Source organism: Nerophis ophidion, linkage group LG10 (genome assembly GCF_033978795.1).
Source record: "Nerophis ophidion isolate RoL-2023_Sa linkage group LG10, RoL_Noph_v1.0, whole genome shotgun sequence".
Lineage (NCBI taxonomy): Eukaryota > Metazoa > Chordata > Actinopteri > Syngnathiformes > Syngnathidae > Nerophis > Nerophis ophidion.
The window spans coordinates 37,591,666-37,610,478 of record NC_084620.1 but is presented as its reverse complement, the minus strand read 5'-3'; the positions used below and the strand labels follow the sequence as shown (position 1 = coordinate 37,610,478).

At 38.5% G+C, this 18,813-nt stretch overlaps 1 protein-coding gene across 1 annotated transcript; it reads left to right on the top strand.

Annotated features, from left to right (window-relative positions):
- The first annotated feature begins 4,452 nt into the window (after nucleotides 1-4,452).
- Nucleotides 4,453-14,842, top strand: nicol1 (NELL2 interacting cell ontogeny regulator 1). The gene is made up of 4 exons (XM_061913634.1): nucleotides 4,453-4,533; nucleotides 4,703-4,816; nucleotides 4,959-5,047; nucleotides 14,281-14,842. Exons 2-4 carry the CDS (start codon nucleotides 4,714-4,716, stop codon nucleotides 14,347-14,349), a joined length of 261 nt encoding a protein of 86 aa, XP_061769618.1. The 5' UTR covers nucleotides 4,453-4,533; nucleotides 4,703-4,713; the 3' UTR covers nucleotides 14,350-14,842.
- The last annotated feature ends 3,971 nt before the right edge of the window (nucleotides 14,843-18,813 follow it).

The window sequence follows — 18,813 nt, the reverse complement described above, 5'->3', positions numbered from 1 at the left end:
CAACTTTTTTGGGTGAAACTTTGGAGCCAAAACAAAAGCTCACTATTCAGAATGTAATAAAACATGTTTTTTTATTGAGATTCCACTGTATATTAATTCCATTTTTTTTATTAATGATTGATTAGGTTTATGTTTATTTACAATGTAATAAAAAATATTTTTATTGAGATTTCCCAGGCTGTCCACTGTATATCAATTATATATATTTTTTATTAATGATTGATTAAGTTTGTTTATTTTATTTTTGTGTGTGTGATTATCTGCCCCTGCAAAGATAAAACAACTCACAATTTAGACTAGTATGAAAACATTTTCATTTTTCAGCACTGTCGTATTAATTGTCATCTATGGGGCTATGGGACGCAGTTTATGTTCTTTATAATCCTCAGTAGAAGCATTTAAGTCCCATCTTAAAACTCATTTGTATACTCTAGCCTTTGAATAGACCCCCTTTTTAGACCAGTTGATCTGCCGTTTCTTTTCTTTTCTCCTCTGGGGGGCCGGGGACACACAGGTCCGGTGGCCATGGATGAAGTGCTGGCTCTCCAGAGTCAGGACACGGGGTGGACCGCCTGTGCATCGGTTGGAGACATCTCTGCGCTGCTGACCCGTCTCCGCTTGGGATGGTCTCCTGCTGGCTCCACTATGGACGGGACTCTCGCTATTATATTGGATCTATTATGGACTGGACTTTTAAATTATGTTAGACTTGCTCGACATCCCGTGCTTTCGGTCTCCCCTAGAGGGGGTAGGGGTTGCCTACATGTGCAGTCCTCTCCAAGGTTTCTCATAGTCAATTGTTATCGAGGTCCCACTGGGGTGAGTTTTTCCTTGCCCTTATGTGGGCTCTGTTCTGCGGATGTCGTTGTGGCTTGTGCAGCCCTTTGAGACACTTGTGATTTAGGGCTATATAAATAAACATTGATTGATGATTGATTGAATAGGGGACAATGTGGCACGGTTGGGAGAGTGGTTGTGCCAGCAACCTGAGGGTTCCTGGTTCAATCCCCACCTTCTGCCATCTTAGTCATGTCCGTTGTGCCCGTGAGCAAGACACTTCAACCCCTTCACCCTTGCTCCTGATGGGTCGTGGTTAGCGCCTTGCATGGCAGCTCCCGCTAATAGTGTCAAAGTGCTTTGAGTTCCTTAAAAAAGGTAGAAAAGCGCTATACAAGTACAACCCATTTACCATTTATCATAATGCAGATGAATGTCTCCAAGGACTCTTTATTGCCATACCGCCACACATGATACATATGAGATGGCACCAAATTTAGAACCGGAAGTCCCAGAATGAGCACCACAAAAATGATGGTATGCAATATAAACACAATAGGGCAGGGGTTTCAAACTAATTTTAGATGGAGGGCCACATGGAGTCAAATCTACTCCCAAGTGGGCCGTACTGGTAAAATCACGGCACGATAACTTAAAAATACAGACAACTTCAGATTGTTTTCTTTGTTTGGAAATAGAACAAGCACATTCTGAAAATGTACATATCATAATGTTGTTGTTTTTTTTACACTTACATGTTGCGGTTAATAGTTTCCTATCTTTATTTGTTGTTATTTATACTTCATGAATAAATAATGTTATAATGTTCATCAGTCAACTCATTGGATTTAATTTTCAATATATTAAGATACAAAAATAAGAAAAAAATCAAATTACAGTATGTCATTTATGTAGTTTGCTTTTTTTCCTCGACTGGTGAACTAACATGTGTTTTTTTTTTTTACATATATAGCATCATCTACAAAGATACAAACTGCTATTGCGACATGTCGTGGACACATTTAAAACATCAGTTTCTTTCATTCCAAAATGTTGGCTTGTTTTTATACTTAGCAGACTCATCCAGCAGGCCGGATAAAACCTGTTCGCGGGCCCAATCCTGCCCACGGGCTTTTCGTTCAACACCCCTGAAATAGGATGTAAACAGTAGCATAGGTTGATTAATCCCAATAGGCCTGAAACTGGGCAGCACGGTGAAAGAGGGGTTAGTGCGTCTGCCGCACAATAAGAAAGTCCTGAGTAGTCCTGGGTTCAATCCCAGACTCGGGGTCTTTCTCTGTGGAGTTTGCATGTTCTCCTCGTGAATGCGTGGGTTCCCTCTGGGTACTCCGGCTTCCTCCCACTTCCAAAGACATGCACCTGGGGATAGGTTGATTGGCAACACTAAATGGGCCCTAGTGTGTGAATGTGAGTGTGAATGTTGTCTGTCTATCTGTGTTGGTCCTGCGATGAGGTGGCGACTTGTCTAGACCAGTGGTTCTCAAACTTTTTTTAGTGATGTTACCCCTGTGAACATTTTTTTAATTCAAGTACCCCCTAATATGAGCAACGCATTTTTGGTTGAAAAAAAGAGATAAAGAAGTAAAATACAGCACTATGTCATCAGTTTCTGATTTATTAAATTGTATAACAGTGCAAAATATTGCTCATTTGTAGTGGTCTTTCTTGAACTATTGGAAAAAAATATATAAAAACAAGTGATTCAATTATAAATAAAGATTTCTACACATAGAAGTAATCATCAACTTAAAGTGCCCTCTTTGGGGATTGTAATAGAGATCCATCTGCATTCATGAAACATTTATTTACAAAAAAATAAATCTTTAACATCAATATTTATGGAATATGTCCACAAAAAATCTAGCTGTCAACACCGAATATTGCATTGTTGTATTTTTTTTCACAGTTTATGAACTTACATTCGTATTTTGTTGAAGTATTATTCAATAAATATATATTTTAAGTATTTTTGCTACTTTTAGAATATTTTTAAGAAATTTCACGTACCCCTTGGCATACCTTCAAGTACCCCCAGGGGTATGCGTACCCCCATTTGAGAACCACTGCCCAAGACCAGTGGTTTTCAAAGGTGAAGTGAAGTGAGTTATATTTATATAGCGCTTTGCTCAAGTGACTCAAAGCGCTTTACATAGTGAAACCCAATATCTAAGTTACATTTAAACCAGTGTGGGTGGCACTGAGAGCAGGTGGGTAAAGTGTCTTGCCCAAGGACACAACGGCAGTAACTAGGATGGCACACGCGGGAATCGAACCTGCAACCCTCAAGTTGCTGACACGGCCACTCTACCAACCGAGCTAAGCCGCCGTACACGTACCCCCATTTGAGAATATTCAGTGTTGACAGCTAGATTTTTTGTGGACATGTTCCATAAACATTGTTTATGTTTAAAATATTCTTTTTTTGTGAAGAAATGTTTAGAATTAAGTTCATGAATCCAGATGGATCTCTTTTACAATCCCCAAAGAGGGCACTTTAAGTTGATGATTACTTCTATGTGTCGAAATCTTTATTTATAATTAAATCACTTGTTTATTTTTCAACAAGTTTTTAGTTATTTTTATATCTATTTTCCAAATAGTATAAGAAAGACGACTACAAATTTTTAATATTTTGCACTGTTATACAATTTAATACATCAGAAACTGATGACATAGAAACTGATGACATAGTGCTGTATTTTACTTCTTCATCTCTTTTTTTCAACTGAAAATGCTTTGCTCTGATTAGGGCAGGGGTAGGGAACCTATGGCTCTAGAGCCAGATGTGGCTCTTTTGATGACTGCATCTGGCTGTCAGATAAATCTTAGCACGATAGGTAATAAATAATACTGCTGGTAATCACAGTGTTAAAATTAACCTTCAAAATATAAAACATTCTCATGCATTTTAATCCTTCCATCCTGTTCAAGAAGTTGCATTAATGGAAAGACGTTTTTTTATTTATTATTGGTTAGCTTCAGAATAACAATGGTATTATAAAGAATAAGAGACTTATTATACTCTAAGAAATGTCGGTCTTACTTAAAAATGTACTTATTTAGTTGGATTCGGTGTTTAAAAAATATTTTACGGCTCTCACGGAAATACATTTTTAAATATTTAGCTTTCATGGCTCTCTCTGCCAAAAAGGTTCCCGACGCCCTTGATTAGGGGGTACTTGAATTAAAAAAATGTTCACAGGGGGTACATCACTGAAAAAAGGTTGAGAACCACTACTGGTCAAGGGTGTACCCTGCCTTCCGCCCGAGTGTAACTGAGATAGGCACCAGCGCCCACCGCAACCCCAAAGGGAATAAGCGGTAGAAAATGGATGGATGGATGGTGTTGAGAAAAATTAAATACCATCCATCCATCCATTTTCTATCGCTTATTCATTGAATACCAATAATTAAATATGAGTTTAAAAAAAAACAACTATGTACAGTGTAAGGGAAAATAATGACGATATTGAAAATAACTATAAAAAAATATTCTAATATTGAAATCAGAACAGTACTTGATAATGATTAGCAAATAAATAAATAAAAAAGCTGTCTATTATTTTAAATGCAATGTCCAGCTGCCGGTCGGTTCTTTTATTTTGAAATGTGTTTTTGACCTCAAAGAATACGGCAATCTCCGCGCATGCGCAATCGTTCGCGTCTACATTAAAACAATTCTCCTCGGCCAAGCTGACCTGCTATTCTCAGACAGATATCGTCGACATATTGAGGGTAAGTGAGCACACGTCGTCCATTTCAGCAAGGTACGTTCGTGCGTCTATAATGCAATTAAACACCGAAAACATTTATATGAATGTAATTAATTTTGACGGTCGCGTTAATGAGCAATTTGTACACAAGCACGCAGCTTGTTATTGACAAGATGATGACGGAACTACAGGTATTGGAACCATGGCATCCAGAGGACTGATGATCCTCCTGACGGCGCAGCTTCTTCTGTGTCTCAGCGGTGCTGATGCTGAGCAGGAGACGGGGACGGTCATCCCCGCGGAAAGTAGGTGTTTTGAACCCTTTTTTTTTGTACTGCCTGTTTAAACGATGCAAGAGTCCAGGCAAAATTGACGAATGCATGTAACCACATGAATGATGAAATGATATTACAAAGCAGCACCATGTTCAATACTCTTTTCTTGCAGGTCGCCCGTGTGTTGACTGCCATGCATTTGAGTTCATGCAGAGGGCCCTGTTGGACCTCAAAAAGACTGCATTCAATCTGGATGCCAGGGTATGTTGCAATGTCATATGTAGCTCCATATTTATATGCTTCGTTTTGCTTTTTCTTGCTAAGGTATTTCAATTTATGGAGCGAAACTATGGAATGGTTTGAATGTGTCGTTAAAGCAATGTCCAAGCATAAAGCAGTTTAAAAAGAAGTGTAGGTACATGGTATTCCAGAGGTACAGAGATGAAAAATGGGTTTGATATTGGTTTTTTTTTTGTGTTACACAAGAGTTTGGGGCTGCCCATTGAGGCAGTTGTGCTGCTGTTGTAACATGATACCATTTCCATGACCACTTGTGGTAATGGTGTGGCTATGTATGTGTGTGGTGTGCATAGGTATTTATGTATTTAGCATTTATGTATACAGTGCCCTCCATAATTATTGGCACCCCTGGTTGAGATGTGTTAAAAGCCTTAAAATAAATTCAGTGTTTATTGCAGAAGAATACTGTCACACTGAAAATTGTAGGAAAATGTAGCCTTCAACTCAAATGAATTGTAAGAAAATAAAAAAATCCCTGACTAAAAAATAATTATTTTTCATTAAATCACCTGTTCCACAATTATTGGCACCCTTAACAATTCCCAGGAAATAAATATAATTGAAGCATTTCTGTCATTTCTACAGTAGTTTACAAAGTTTACCAGAGTACGTAGGAACATTTAATTAGTAATTCATCACTTCCTGTTTCCCTGGGGTATAAATATGACGTGACACCGAGGCCATTTCTCTTATCCACTCTTAAACATGGGAAAGACAAAGGAACACAGCATACAAGTGAGGCAGATGTGCGTCGACCTTCACAGGTCAGGCAGAGGCTACAAGAAGATTGCCACTCAACTGCAGCTGCCCATATCCACTGTGAGAGGAATAATTAAGAAGTTCAAAACAACTGGAACAGTGGTAAATAAGCCTGGACGAGGACCCAAGTTTATTTTGCCACCACGCACAGTGAGGAGGATGGTAAGAGAAATCAAAAGATCTCCAAAGCTCACTGTTACAGAATTACAACAAATGGTAGCATCCTGGGGTCACAAAGTCTCCAAATCAACCATCAGGCGCTGTCTACACGCCAACAAGCTGTTTGGGAGGCATGCACGGAGAAAACCTTTCCTCACTCACAATCATAAACGCAAGCGTCTGGAGTTCGCCAAACGGTATTGGGGCTTCAACTGGGACCGTGTGCTTTGGTCAGATGAGACCAAGATTGAGCTTTTTGGCAACAAACACTCTAAGTGGGTCTGGCGTACCACGAAAGATGCGCATGCTGAAAAGCACCTCATACCCACTGTGAAGTATGGGGGTGGGTCAGTGATGCTGTGGGGCTGTTTCACTTCCAAAGGCCCTGGGAACCTTGTTAGGGTGCATGGCATCATGAATGCTTTGAAATACCAGGACATTTTAAATCAAAATCTGTTGCCCTCTGCCCGAAAGCTGAAGCTGGGTCGTCACTGGGTCTTTCAGCAAGACAATGACCCTAAACATATGGCCAAATCTACACAGAAATGGTTCACCAGACACAAAATCAAGCTCCTCCCATGGCCATCTCAGTCCCCTGACCTCAACCCCATTGAGAACCTGTGGGGTGAGCTGAAAAGGAGAGTACAGAGGAGAGGACCCAGGTCTCTGGATGATTTAGAGAGATTCTGCAAAGAGGAATGGCTGAAAATCCCTCTTTCTGTCTTTGCCCATCTTGTGAAACATTATAGGAGAAGATTAGGTGCTGTTTTGTTGGCAAAAGGGGGTTGTACAAAATATTAACACCAGGGGTGCTAATAATTGTGACACACATTATTTGATGTCAAATAATTATTTCTTTATGTGGGATTTTTTCCCCACTGAATAAATGCACTTGTATTGAAGGTTGGATTTTTCTCTTTTTTTCCATTAAGGTCCCATATTATTTAGAAAAAAAATAAAATAATTGGAAGCTAAAAAACACATCTCAACCAGGGGTGCCAATAATTATGGAGGGCACTGTATATAAGTTCATTAAGTTTGTACATAGAGTGAAAAGGTAGTTCTAGCTCAGAGTAATATATGATTAAAATAAAAGGGGTGGGATTAAAATAAGTGTAAACTTCTTCTCACTCCTTTTCAAATAAGTAAAAAAAAAAAAAAAGAAAGTCCATTGCTGTATTGGATCAGGCTTGCTCTTGTTTTTCTGCATAATTAAAAAAAACCCCAAAGAAATTGTATATATATATATATATATATATATATATATATATATATATATGTATGTATAAATAAAAGGTTGTAAAATGTTAAAAGTTTGTAATGCCGTTGACAAACAAAAGGGCAGCATTCAGGTCAATTGTTGAGGTTGCCACATGACGACAAAAATACATTTTAAGGAGTATTTCTTCACTAGTATTATATAGGCACTCAAAGGATCGATTACCTACGATTAGCTTTTTACTCACACTCAAGGACCCATTGGGTAGTTCTTTCTTGCCCTGATATGGGGATGTCGTTGTGGCTTGTGCAGCCCTTTGAGACACTTGTGATTTAGGGCTGTATAAATAAACTTTGATTGATTGAAGGATGGAATCATTGGGTCTGCAAATGACGGTAAACAACCCCCCCCCCCCCCGCCCCCCTCCCGTAAAATAAAATGTCATTCACAATGAAAAAAAGTATGTATTTTAAAAGTACTTCTGCCTGAAATAAAAATAAGCATTTTTAATGACTTTTTTGTCATTTCAATCCTTGAACGGCCAGCAGTATGTTTTTACATGACTCCGCTGTTTTTTTTATTATCAGGAAAATAAACAACAGAAAAACAACATCCATCCATCCATCCATTTTCTACCGCTTATTCCCTTTCGGGGTCGCGGGGGGTGCTGGCGCCTATCTCAGCTACAATCGGGCGGAAGGCAGGGTACACCCTGGACAAGTCGCCACCTCATCGCAGGGCCAAGAAAAACAACATATTATTTTTAAAATATTTGTCTGCTCTTGAATCGGATTGTGCTGAAAATTTTAATTTCCCCTCGGGGATTTATAAAGTATTTCTGATTCTGATATTTATGTATACACACCATTCCAAACATTAAGAAATAGAGTGAGAAATACACACCTATTTCATTGTTAAAGATCCCTTGTAGAAAACAGAATTTTTTCTGCATACTTTAACCAGGTTAAAAGGAGCGCCATCTAGTGGATACGTTTAAACATAAAATATATTTTATAAAATATTAACAAAGGCTTGCATTAGTTCATGGTCAGATAAATGTTGGGTCAAATGGCATTTTTAAACTGCCATTTTTTTGTATTGTATTTATTGTATTGGTCTACTCTCTGTTTTATGCTGCCCTTTTTTTTGCTACAGCTGTTACACATACTGTAATATTGTACATGGTAATTGTTATATATAGGGACAAGCGAGAGAAACTGGATGGATGGATAATAATATAATATATCAGTATATATTATATACTGTATATATAAGATGTAAATATTACTTAAATGTTATATTTTTTATTGCTACTATGGTCTACTTTTTTACCTGCATTATCCTTACTGTGTGGAACAATTTCACTTGTGGATCAATAAAGTGTGTCTAAGTCTATTGCAACTGAGTTTGAGTTTGAGTTTGAGTTTATTTTGAACATGCAAGCATACAACATGATACATCACAATTTCCAGTTTCTCTTTTCAACATGTTCGAAAAGGAGCAGGAAGAAGCAGAGCTTATTTAATCCTACCCCTTTTCTTTACATAACAGTTGCTAAAACTTTTGTTCACTTCCTGTTCTCAATGTATTCAATATGTATACTCCATAAGTAATAAGTAATCACAATACAAATAAATAAATAAATGCTTAAGTAAGTTTTATTCCATACAATGAGATAAATCAGATTATTTTGAGAATGAATGGGTGAGTAAAATAAGAATGTTTATCATGGTTCTTCAAATTGTACTTTGTAAACACTTCCAGTTTGAAGAGTTTCTTGAAGTGGATCATATTAGTACATTGTTTGATTGCTTTGCTTAATCCATTCCATAATTTAATTCCACATACTGATATACTGAAGGTCTTAAGTGTTGTATGTGCATACAAATGTTTTAAATTACATTTTTCTCTAAGATTATATTTCTCTTCTTTTGTCGAGAAGAATTGTTGTATATTCTTGGGAAGCAGGTTATAGTTTGCTTTGTGTATAATTTTAGCTGTTTGCAATTCCACTATGTCGTGGAATTTCAGTATATTTGATTCAATAAATGAAGGTTTGTATGTTCTCTATACCCAACATTATGTATTATTCTAACTGATCTTTTTTGTAACACTGTTAGTGAATGAAGTGTTCTTTTGTAATTATTTCCCCATATTTCTACACAGTAACTCAGATATGGTAACACTAGTGAGCAGTAGAGAATATAAAGTGATTTTTGGTCTAGAACATTTTTGGCTTTATTCATTATTGATGTATTGCTTGCAACTTTATGTTGTATATTTTTTACATGAGATTTCCAGTTCAATTTATCATCAATCATTATACCTAGAAATTTGGTTTCATTTACTCTTTCAATTTCTATTCCGTCTTTGTATTTGTGTTTGACTTTCTTTTCTACTGTTACCAAATAGCATTATTTTAGTTTTACTGAGATTCAATGATAGTCTGTTTTTGTCAAACCATTTTTTTAATTTGTCCATTTCTTCTGTTATTATTTGTATTATCCACTGTGTGTTCTCTCCTGAACAAAAGGCTGTTGTATCATCCGCAAATAATACTAACTTTAAATCTCTTGTAACTTTACAAATGTCATTTATATAGAGATTGAATAATTTAGGTCCTAGTATTGATCCCTGAGGTACACCACAGGATATATTTAGCATTGTAGAAGTGTGTTCGCCTAACTTCACGTATTGTTTCCTGTTCGTCAGATAACTTCTTATCCAATTTAAGACTAACCCTCTGATGCCATATCGTTCCAGTTTTTTGATTAAAATATTGTGATTAATTGTGTCAAATGCTTTAGTTAGATCCATAAACACTGCTGCCGCACATTTTTTACTATCTATTGCATTGGTAATTTCTTCTGTGATTTCAATTAAAGCCATTGAAGTTGAAACATTAGCTTTGTATCCATATTGGTTGTCTTCGAGTGTTCTATATTTATCAATGAAACTCTCTAATCTGTTATTGAACAGTTTTTCAATGATTTTAGAACATTGTGGAAGTAAAGAAACAGGTCTATAATTTGTAAATAGATGTTTATCTCCAGTCTTATAAATTGGTGCAACTTTAGCTATTTTCATCTTGTTTGGAAATGTACCTGTTTGAAATGATAGGTTACTAATATACATTAATGGTCCTGAGATCTCATCAATCACCTTTTTTATCATATCCATATCAATTCCATTACAATCAGTTGAAGTCTTTGATTTAAATTTTTTCACAATTTTAACTATTTCCTCCTGTCTCACATTACTGAGGAACATGGAGTTGGGATTTCGCTCTATGGTATCATAATAGTCCTCAATTGAAACTGGGTCTGGAATCCTTTCTTCCAATTTTGGTTCAATATTTACAAAGTAGTTATTAAAGCTCTCAACTACTTATTTTATGTTGTCATTATGTTTATTTCTGTCTAAGAAGTATTGGGGGTAATCCCTCTTAGTGCCATTTTTAATAATGCTATTGAGAATGCCCCATGTTGCTCTCATATTATTTTTGTTCCTGTCCAATAATTCACTGTAATATTATTTTCTACATGATCGTAGTATGTTTGTAAACTTGTTTTTATACTTTTTGTACTTAACTTCTGCCTCTGTAGTTCTTTGTACTATAAATCTTCTATATAGCGTATTTTTCTTCTTACAGGCATTTTTAATCCTTTTGTCATCCATGGTTGATTATTCTTTCTCTGTTTACTACTGAGTTGTCTCCATGGACAATGTTTGTCATAAAGTATTATGAACTTGTTTAAGAAATGTTCCTATGCTTCATCAACCTCTTCTTCATTGTACACATTGTCCCAATCTTGCTTTTGTAGCTCCATTTTGAAAGCAATCATCCTCTTCTCTGTGCACAGTCTTTGAAATGACCTTTTGTCTTCCGTGTTCTTTTTGCAGTTTCCATCATATATTGTAAAAACTGGCAGATGATCACTAACGTCGGTTATGAGTAGACCACTTGTAGTTATTATTAAAATCATTAGTAAAAATATTATCAATAAGCGTGGCACATTGTCCTGTGATTCTGCTTGGCTTTGTGATTTTAGGATATAAACTGATGCTGTACATTGTATCAAGTAAGTCATCAATAGACTTTTGCTTGTTAGGGTTCAATAAGTCAATATTAAAGTCACCGCATAAGAAAATTATTTTTTTACCATTGTCCATGTAAGTTGCCTTGATCCATTCTTCAAATGTTTCTATACTTGACTTAGGTGATCGGTATATACAACTAATTACTATGTTTTTACTATTTTCCTGACATATTTCAATGGTAATATATTTTAAGATATTATCTATAGCAAATGACATGTTTTTTACCACTTTGTAGTTCAGGTTCTTCATCACATACGCAGCTACACCTCCTCCAATTTTGTTGGTTCTGTTAATATAGTTTAGTTCATATCCTTCCAGATCAAAATATATTCCTTTTTTATCATCAATCCATGTTTCTGTGATGGCGATCACTTTGAAGGGTTCGTTGATGTGTTCCAAAAAGTTCTTAATGTTGTTGTAGTTTGCATACAAGCTTCTGCTATTAAAATGAATAATTGACAATTTGTTGTCACTTTTAATGTTGCTATTGTATTGCTCATCAGTGTAATAAAAACAATTATTACTAATGTGGGAAAAAATTTGTATCTGGATCTATATCGTTTTCCAAATCCTGGTTTTTGTGCTCTTTGTTGCAGAAGATTTGTAGTTCCATATTTCCTTGCTCAACAATCTTTGATGTCGTTTCAATAATCTCTATAAGTGTAGATGGATGCAGTCCTGAATCTAAGTCTTCTTTTTTAGTCGTCCCTTGCAGTGTAGTAGTGTTGATGTTGAATTTAGGTGCTTGTTTTCTGTCAGAGTCCATTATCATCGTTGTTGTGGAAGCTGTGTAAACTTAAAATTTGTCCAGGTCTTTGATGTCATTGACAACAATTACTCTTGCTTCTGGACCTCCATTCAGCTTGATGTAGATTTTACAGTTGGCGCTCCAAGTTCCCTGGATTTTCCCCTGCTTTCTCAAGTCGCGTGCTTTCTTGGCGATTCCAGCATTACGTTTAGTGAGATGCTCATTCATGTACACATTTGTTCCCTTCAGCTTCTTTCCCTGTCTCAGCAATGCCATTTAAGATTTTCTGTTTACTAGTTTCACGAGCACGACTGGAATGGCGTTGTTGTCTCTTCTGTTCAGTGGGATGCATGTTTCGATGGTATTAATGTCGATTTCAATTTCCTTTGATTGCAGGAAGTTAACCCCTTGCTGTTCTGCCGAGACAAGATCCATTTCATGTGGTTCACCTTCATTATTCACAGCTTTCGCATAAGATCTTGGTTTAATTCGGTGCCCTGTCACGATGATATCATTCATTCGTTTATCCTGCCCCATTTCATCTATGATATTCCACAGCATGTAGTTTTCTTCTTGAAGGGTCTTCATTTGTTGGCGCATATCTTCTTGAAAGGTCTTCAAATGTTGGGACATATCAGAGACTTCATTTTTTCTGGTGATGATTTGAGTTTGCAGACTTTCAATATTTTGCTGCAGACTTTTCACATCTTGTTTGTGTTCTTACATTGCTTTTTTCTGATCTTTTTTTATTTCTTTAATTTCTTCTTTCATTTCAAGGAGTATTTTTAGTAGTACTCCTTGTTCCCCATCATGTCCTGTGTCCAGTCTCAAATCTTGGTCCCAGTTGTGTCCTGTGTCGGCTGACACCGAAGGTTTCGGGCTTTCAGTCTTCCCTTTAGCTTTTGGCATAGCGGCAGATCGATGACGTCAGTGCCTCTTGTGTCTTAAACGACAGTTACTTTAGCAACTTGCAGCAGGTTTAACTTGGTTGTTCCAACAATGCGTACCTTGTGTTGTTCACAGATCAATTTGAGGTGTTAGTCTGTCAACTTATAACACTCTGCGACGTTGGAAGCACTTTAAAACAGCTGTAAACTCGCCGTAGTTTTTGGTTGCTAGGCAACCGCTTTGAGCTGCGGTAAGGCGCCGATGGCTTGAGGCAAACAACTCATCCAACTTGCCTTATTTCAGCGTATTAGTGCCTCACAACTGACCAAAAGGAGGTTAAGGATGCCAGGTTACTCTCCTGAGGCTGTGATCGCAAATAAGTGGTCAAAATCTTCAGAATAAACAAAAACTCCGGTAGCAAAAGCGGAGCCTTTTTCTTTTGCGTCATTTCTCATGAACAGGAAGTGACGCCAAGTAACTGAAAACAAGTAAATCCTCTCTGGCTAATTTCACATTTTTCTGTATGGAGTTGGCTTGTCCTCCCCGTGACTGCGTGGATTCCCTCCGGGTACTCCGGCTTCCTCCCACCTCCAAAGACATGCACCTGGGGATAGGTTGATCGGCAACACTAAATTGGCCCTAGTGTGTGAATGTGAGTGTGAATGTTGTCTATCTGTGTGGGCCCTGTGATGAGGTAGCGACTTGTCCAGGGTGTACCCCGCCTTTCGCCCGAATGCAGCTGAGATAGGCTCCAGCACCCCCCGCGACCGCAAAATGGACAAGCGGTAGAAAATAACTGAATGGCACATGGCTGTCTCCAGGATCTCTTATAGCCGGGGTACCAAACTCGTTTTCATTGAAAGCAACATCGTAGTTATGGCTGCCCTCAGAGCCGCTTGTAACATAGTGAATAAATATGACTGTTGTGTATATTTACCTCATTACACAACTGCCTTGGTATTTATTATACATTTACAGACAAATTAATGGTTTGCTTGCTTTAAAATCCTAAGTCAGGGTGACAAGCATATATTTAAGCTTTAATTTTTATTTAAACAACACAAATAATTGGAATCTATATTTGTTTCATGATGAGATAATATGAATGTTTAAAAGACATGCACATTTTCTGTTGAAGTGCAAAAAAACGACTACATTTAGTCAGAGTAAGTGATTTATTGGGGCACATTATTGGCTGCCAGACCTGGCCCTGGGGCCTTGAGTTGGACACCAAAGTCTTAAGGGTAATACGCCCCCTGGTGGCGGTGTGTGGGCTTATGAGCATCTTTTAATTGTAAATGTGTGGTATTTGTGTTGCAGACAGAAACTCTGGTGCTGAGAGCCGAGAGGAGGGCTCTTTGTGACTGCATGCCCAGCTCACTGCACTGAACAGAACCTATTCCAGAACTACTCATGTACAGCAATTTTTATTTCAACACACAACAGACACTTTATTGTCTCTCATTTTCGTGAGTGAATGTTGTCATGAAGCACTTATTTTTTTTTTTTTACGACCACAGATGTCTTACATTGCGGTTCCTAAAGGAATAACATCCAGAGGGAAGTCTCATCATTTTTGTTAAGCTTTACTTTTACTTAGCACAACACTGTAGCATGAATTGACAGCACCTTTTGTGAACATAGATTGTATTTATAGATTTGTATGTAAGAGGTGACAGTATTACCGATCAGATTACTGCAATATTGAAAGATAGTCATAACAGTGTTGTCGTTGTTTGAATTGTACCGTCTAGATAAAAGCTGTGATTATTTGTTGTAGCTCATGTTGTGTAACATTAATAATCTTATGTTGCAGAAAAAAGTTGTGAACATTGGGTGCAAAGGAGGAGTGGGGTGCAAATAAAATGTACCATCAACTTGGTTCAAGTGTGGAAAATCAACATTTTACACCTACCCCTTGCAATATCTTTCTTATACCACAAGAGAGCGCTCCAAGTCAATGAAGGTGGACCGCTGTGTCGCAGCAATGCAGCATTCACCCCTCCCTTCTTCATTACTGCAAGCTGAGGTGAAAGGCTGCTAATATTGTAGATCAGTGGTTCTCAAACTCTGAAAACACTCTTCAAGTACCATCAGAATGACCAACATTAAAATACAGTAGCACAGTAGGCCAAAGTATTCATTAAGGAACAGGCAGAGGTTTAACTTTACAAGTATATTGCCACTGTAGCATTTCACACACTGTGTTTGAATATGGGAAAATAAAACACTAATTGATTAAGTGATTATTTGGCCTACCACTAGATGGAGACCATGTACCACTAGTGGTACACATACCACAGTTTGAGAATCACTACTACAAATGCATGAAGACTAAAAGCCAAAGCCCACCTTGACTTTTGTGACAAGATCATAGTAGCCTGACACGGATTAATAACATCAATCTTGGGTCAAGCACTTTACAGGCAATCCTGCAATGCAATGGGAGGGTCCTGCATATGAGGAGGAAAAGGATTAAACACAAAATGCCGACATGTTCATAACAGGAATTGGCTTTCCTTATCCTTAATGTATTAAAAGTACAGGGGCCATGATTGTTGCCCATTGTCTAAAACAAAGACATGATATTTACATTTTTTGTGTAATTTATACCTGCATTATGCTTTCCATCCTTACCCTTTCCATCCCTTGTAACTGTGCTACTGTGTGGAGCAATTTCCCTTGTGGATCAGAAAAGTTTGTCTAAGTCCAAGACATCAAATGAGGCTCTGCTTCACAAGAAAGGCATTTTAAAAACGCGGTGTATTTTCACACTATGTCCTCAGGAGGGCGCCATGCATAAAAAAACCTGCTGCATTTTAAAGGGGGTTATATGATTTTTTTTCAACATTTACACCACGTTCTTGTGGTCTACATAACATGTAATGGTGGTTCTTTGGTCAAAATGTTGCATGGATGATATTTTACGGACCATCTTCAAGCCACTTTCTGACCGTCCTTTCAGGATGCGCCGTTTTGTGGGCGGTCTTATCTAGGTGCCTCCACTGCGACTGCGAATTCTCCCCGTCAGGCATTTTTAGCGCTTCCAAAAGGAGTCTACTGACAGGTAAACTTTAGAACCATACACTACTTTGTAGTAAAAAGGGCAGCAGTGGAGGATGAAAGTGCATGTGCGTGGGGTGGTTGGGAGAGTGGCCGTGGCCGTGCCCGCAACCTGAGGGTTCTTGGTTCGATCCCCACCTTCGACCAACTTAGTCACGTCCGTTGTGTCCTCGAGCAAGGCACTTCACCCTTGCTCCTGATAGGTTGTGGTAAGTGCCTTGCAGGGATGCTCCCGCCATCAGTGTGTGAATGTGTGTGTGAATGGGTGAATGTGGAAATAGTGTCAAAGCGATTTGAGTACCTTGAAGGTAGAAAAGTGCTACACAAGTATAACACATTTACCATTTACCATGTGCGAGCCAGTCTGCCCCACAACAAGAGGATAGAGAAAAAGAAAGAATTGACTAGAACGTCGACTTCACTGGCAGACAAGCAGGATGCTCTCTGCCTCCTCTCCGAACTTGATCAAGTAACCATCTTTAGACTAAGGACTGGACACACTAGGTTCAGAGACCACATGTTCATGGGGCGGTATAGCTCGGTTGGTAGAGTGGTCGTGCCAGCAACTTGAGGATTCCATGTTTGATCCCCGCTTGTGCCATCCTAGTCACTGCCGTTGTGTCCTTGGGCAAGACACTTTACCCACCTGCTCCCAGTTCCACCCACACTGGTTTAAATGTAATTTAGATATTGGGTTTCACTATGTAAAGCGCTTTGAGTCACTAGAAAAAAAGCTGTATAAATGAATATAATTCACTTCACATGTTTACATTGGGCAGCACGGTGGAGGAGGGGTTAGTGCATCTGCCTCACAATACGAAGGTCCTGAGCAGTCCTGAGTTCAATCCCGGGCTCGGGATCTTTCTTTGTGAAGTTTGCATGTTCTCCCCGTGAGTGCGTGGGTTCCCTCCGGGTACTCCGGCTTCCTCCCACTTCCAAAGACATGCACCTGGGGATAGGTTGATTGGCAACACTAAATGGGCCCTAGTGTGTGAATGTGAGTGTGAATGTCGTCCGTCTATCTGTGTTGGCCCTGCGATGAGGTGGCGACTTGTCCAGGGTGTACCCCGCCTACCGCCCGAATGCAGCTGAGATAGGCTCCGAAAGGGACAAGCGGTAGAAAACCAATGGATGGGATGTGTACTTTGTCTCAATGACGGTGGAACATGTCCTTCATAATTGTACAACAAAATCTCTTGGCCTGCCGAGACACTGATGAGGGACAAACTCTTTGGACCCCTGGAATGCCAGGAATTGTCAGGGCCTCCGGAGTTCCTGTTTTGTGAACGACAAAGAACAAATAGTTCCAATGTCATCCGCCATATCTATGGTAAATGGACAAGTGGTAAAAAATGGATGGATGGATGGATGGTAAATGTGCTATACTTCTACAGCGCTTTTGTAACTTCAAGGTACTCAAAGCGCTCTGACGATATTTCCACATTCACCCATTCACACACACATTCACACATGATTGCGGAAGCTGCCATGCAACAGCCTAAACACGACCAATCAGGAGTAAGGGTGAAGTGTCTTGCTCAAGGACACCAGTAGGACGGCGGAAGCTGGGTATCGAACCAGGAACCCTCAAGTTGCTGGCATGCCCATTCCAGCAACCGAGCCAATTTGTAGTACTTTTACCAGAAATATGTCATAATGATTTATGATCCCTATGTAAAAAACGCCAGTAGGTCTATACCAGTGTTTTTCAACCTTTTTTGAGCCAAGGCACTTTTTTTGCGTTTTCTGCACACCACCAGCAGAAATCATTAAAAAACGACACTCAGTTGACAGTAAAAAGTTGTCGCAATTGTTGGATATGAATTCAAACCTACCATGCATCAATATAGCTCTTGTCTCAAAGTAGGTGTACTGTCACCACCTGTCACATCATGCCGTGACTTATTTTGAGTTTTTTGCTGTTTTACTGTTTGTATTTGGTGTTTTAGTTCTTGTCTTGCGCTCCTATTTTGGTGGCTTTTTCTCTTTTTTTGGTATTTTCCTGTAGCAATTTCATGTCTTCCTTTGAGGGATATTTCCCACATCTACTTTGTTTTAGCATTCAAGAATATGTCATTTGTTTTTATCTTTCTTTGTGGGGACATTGTCGATTTTCATGTCATGTTCGGATGTACTTTGTGGACGCCATCTTTGCTCCACAGTAAGTCTTTGCTGTTTTCCAGCATTCTGTTTTTTATTTACTTTGTAGTCAGTTCAGTTTTAGTTTCGTTCTGCATAGCCTTCCCTATCCTTGAATGCCTTTTCTTAGGGGCACTCACCTTTTGTTTATTTTTTTTAGTTAAGCATTAGACACCCTTTTACCTGCACGCTGTTTCCGGCATCTACAAAGCAATTAGCTACCTGCAGCCACCTACTGATTTGGAAGAGTATTATTACACGATTACTCTGCCGAGCTCTAGACAGCACAACTACAACACATTTGCAGACTACGATTACTAGTTTGCAAAAAATATGTTCTACCCCAAATAGGTAAAAATAGATTATCTCCCACAGCACACCAGACTGTATCTTGCGGCACAAGTGGTTTAAAAACACTGGTCCATATCATATCTGGTTGTCGCCATATTTGTAGTTGCAATGTCATCAGTCATTTATTGTATTTTTCTGACATAATGATTTATGAGTCTCTATTTTTGCCAAAGTTATTTGTTGACGAACTCCAAGATGCAGAGATGGAGGCAGGCATGGAGTGATAAAACATGATTTAATAAAGACACTAAGACAAAATCAAACAAAAGGGTACTAACACAAAGCGCGCACGAGGCGGAT

What these genes read in the sequence shown, in the direction of transcription:
- nicol1 (XM_061913634.1), top strand. Translation starts at nt 4,714, where the DNA reads ATGGCATCCAGAGGACTGATGATCCTCCTGACGGCGCAGCTTCTTCTG. An exon ending in GACGGTCATCCCCGCGGAAA is followed by an intron (nt 4,817 to 4,958) that starts GTAGGTGTTTTG and finishes CTTTTCTTGCAG; the next exon opens with GTCGCCCGTGTGTTGACTGC. An exon ending in CATTCAATCTGGATGCCAGG is followed by an intron (nt 5,048 to 14,280) that starts GTATGTTGCAAT and finishes TTTGTGTTGCAG; the next exon opens with ACAGAAACTCTGGTGCTGAG.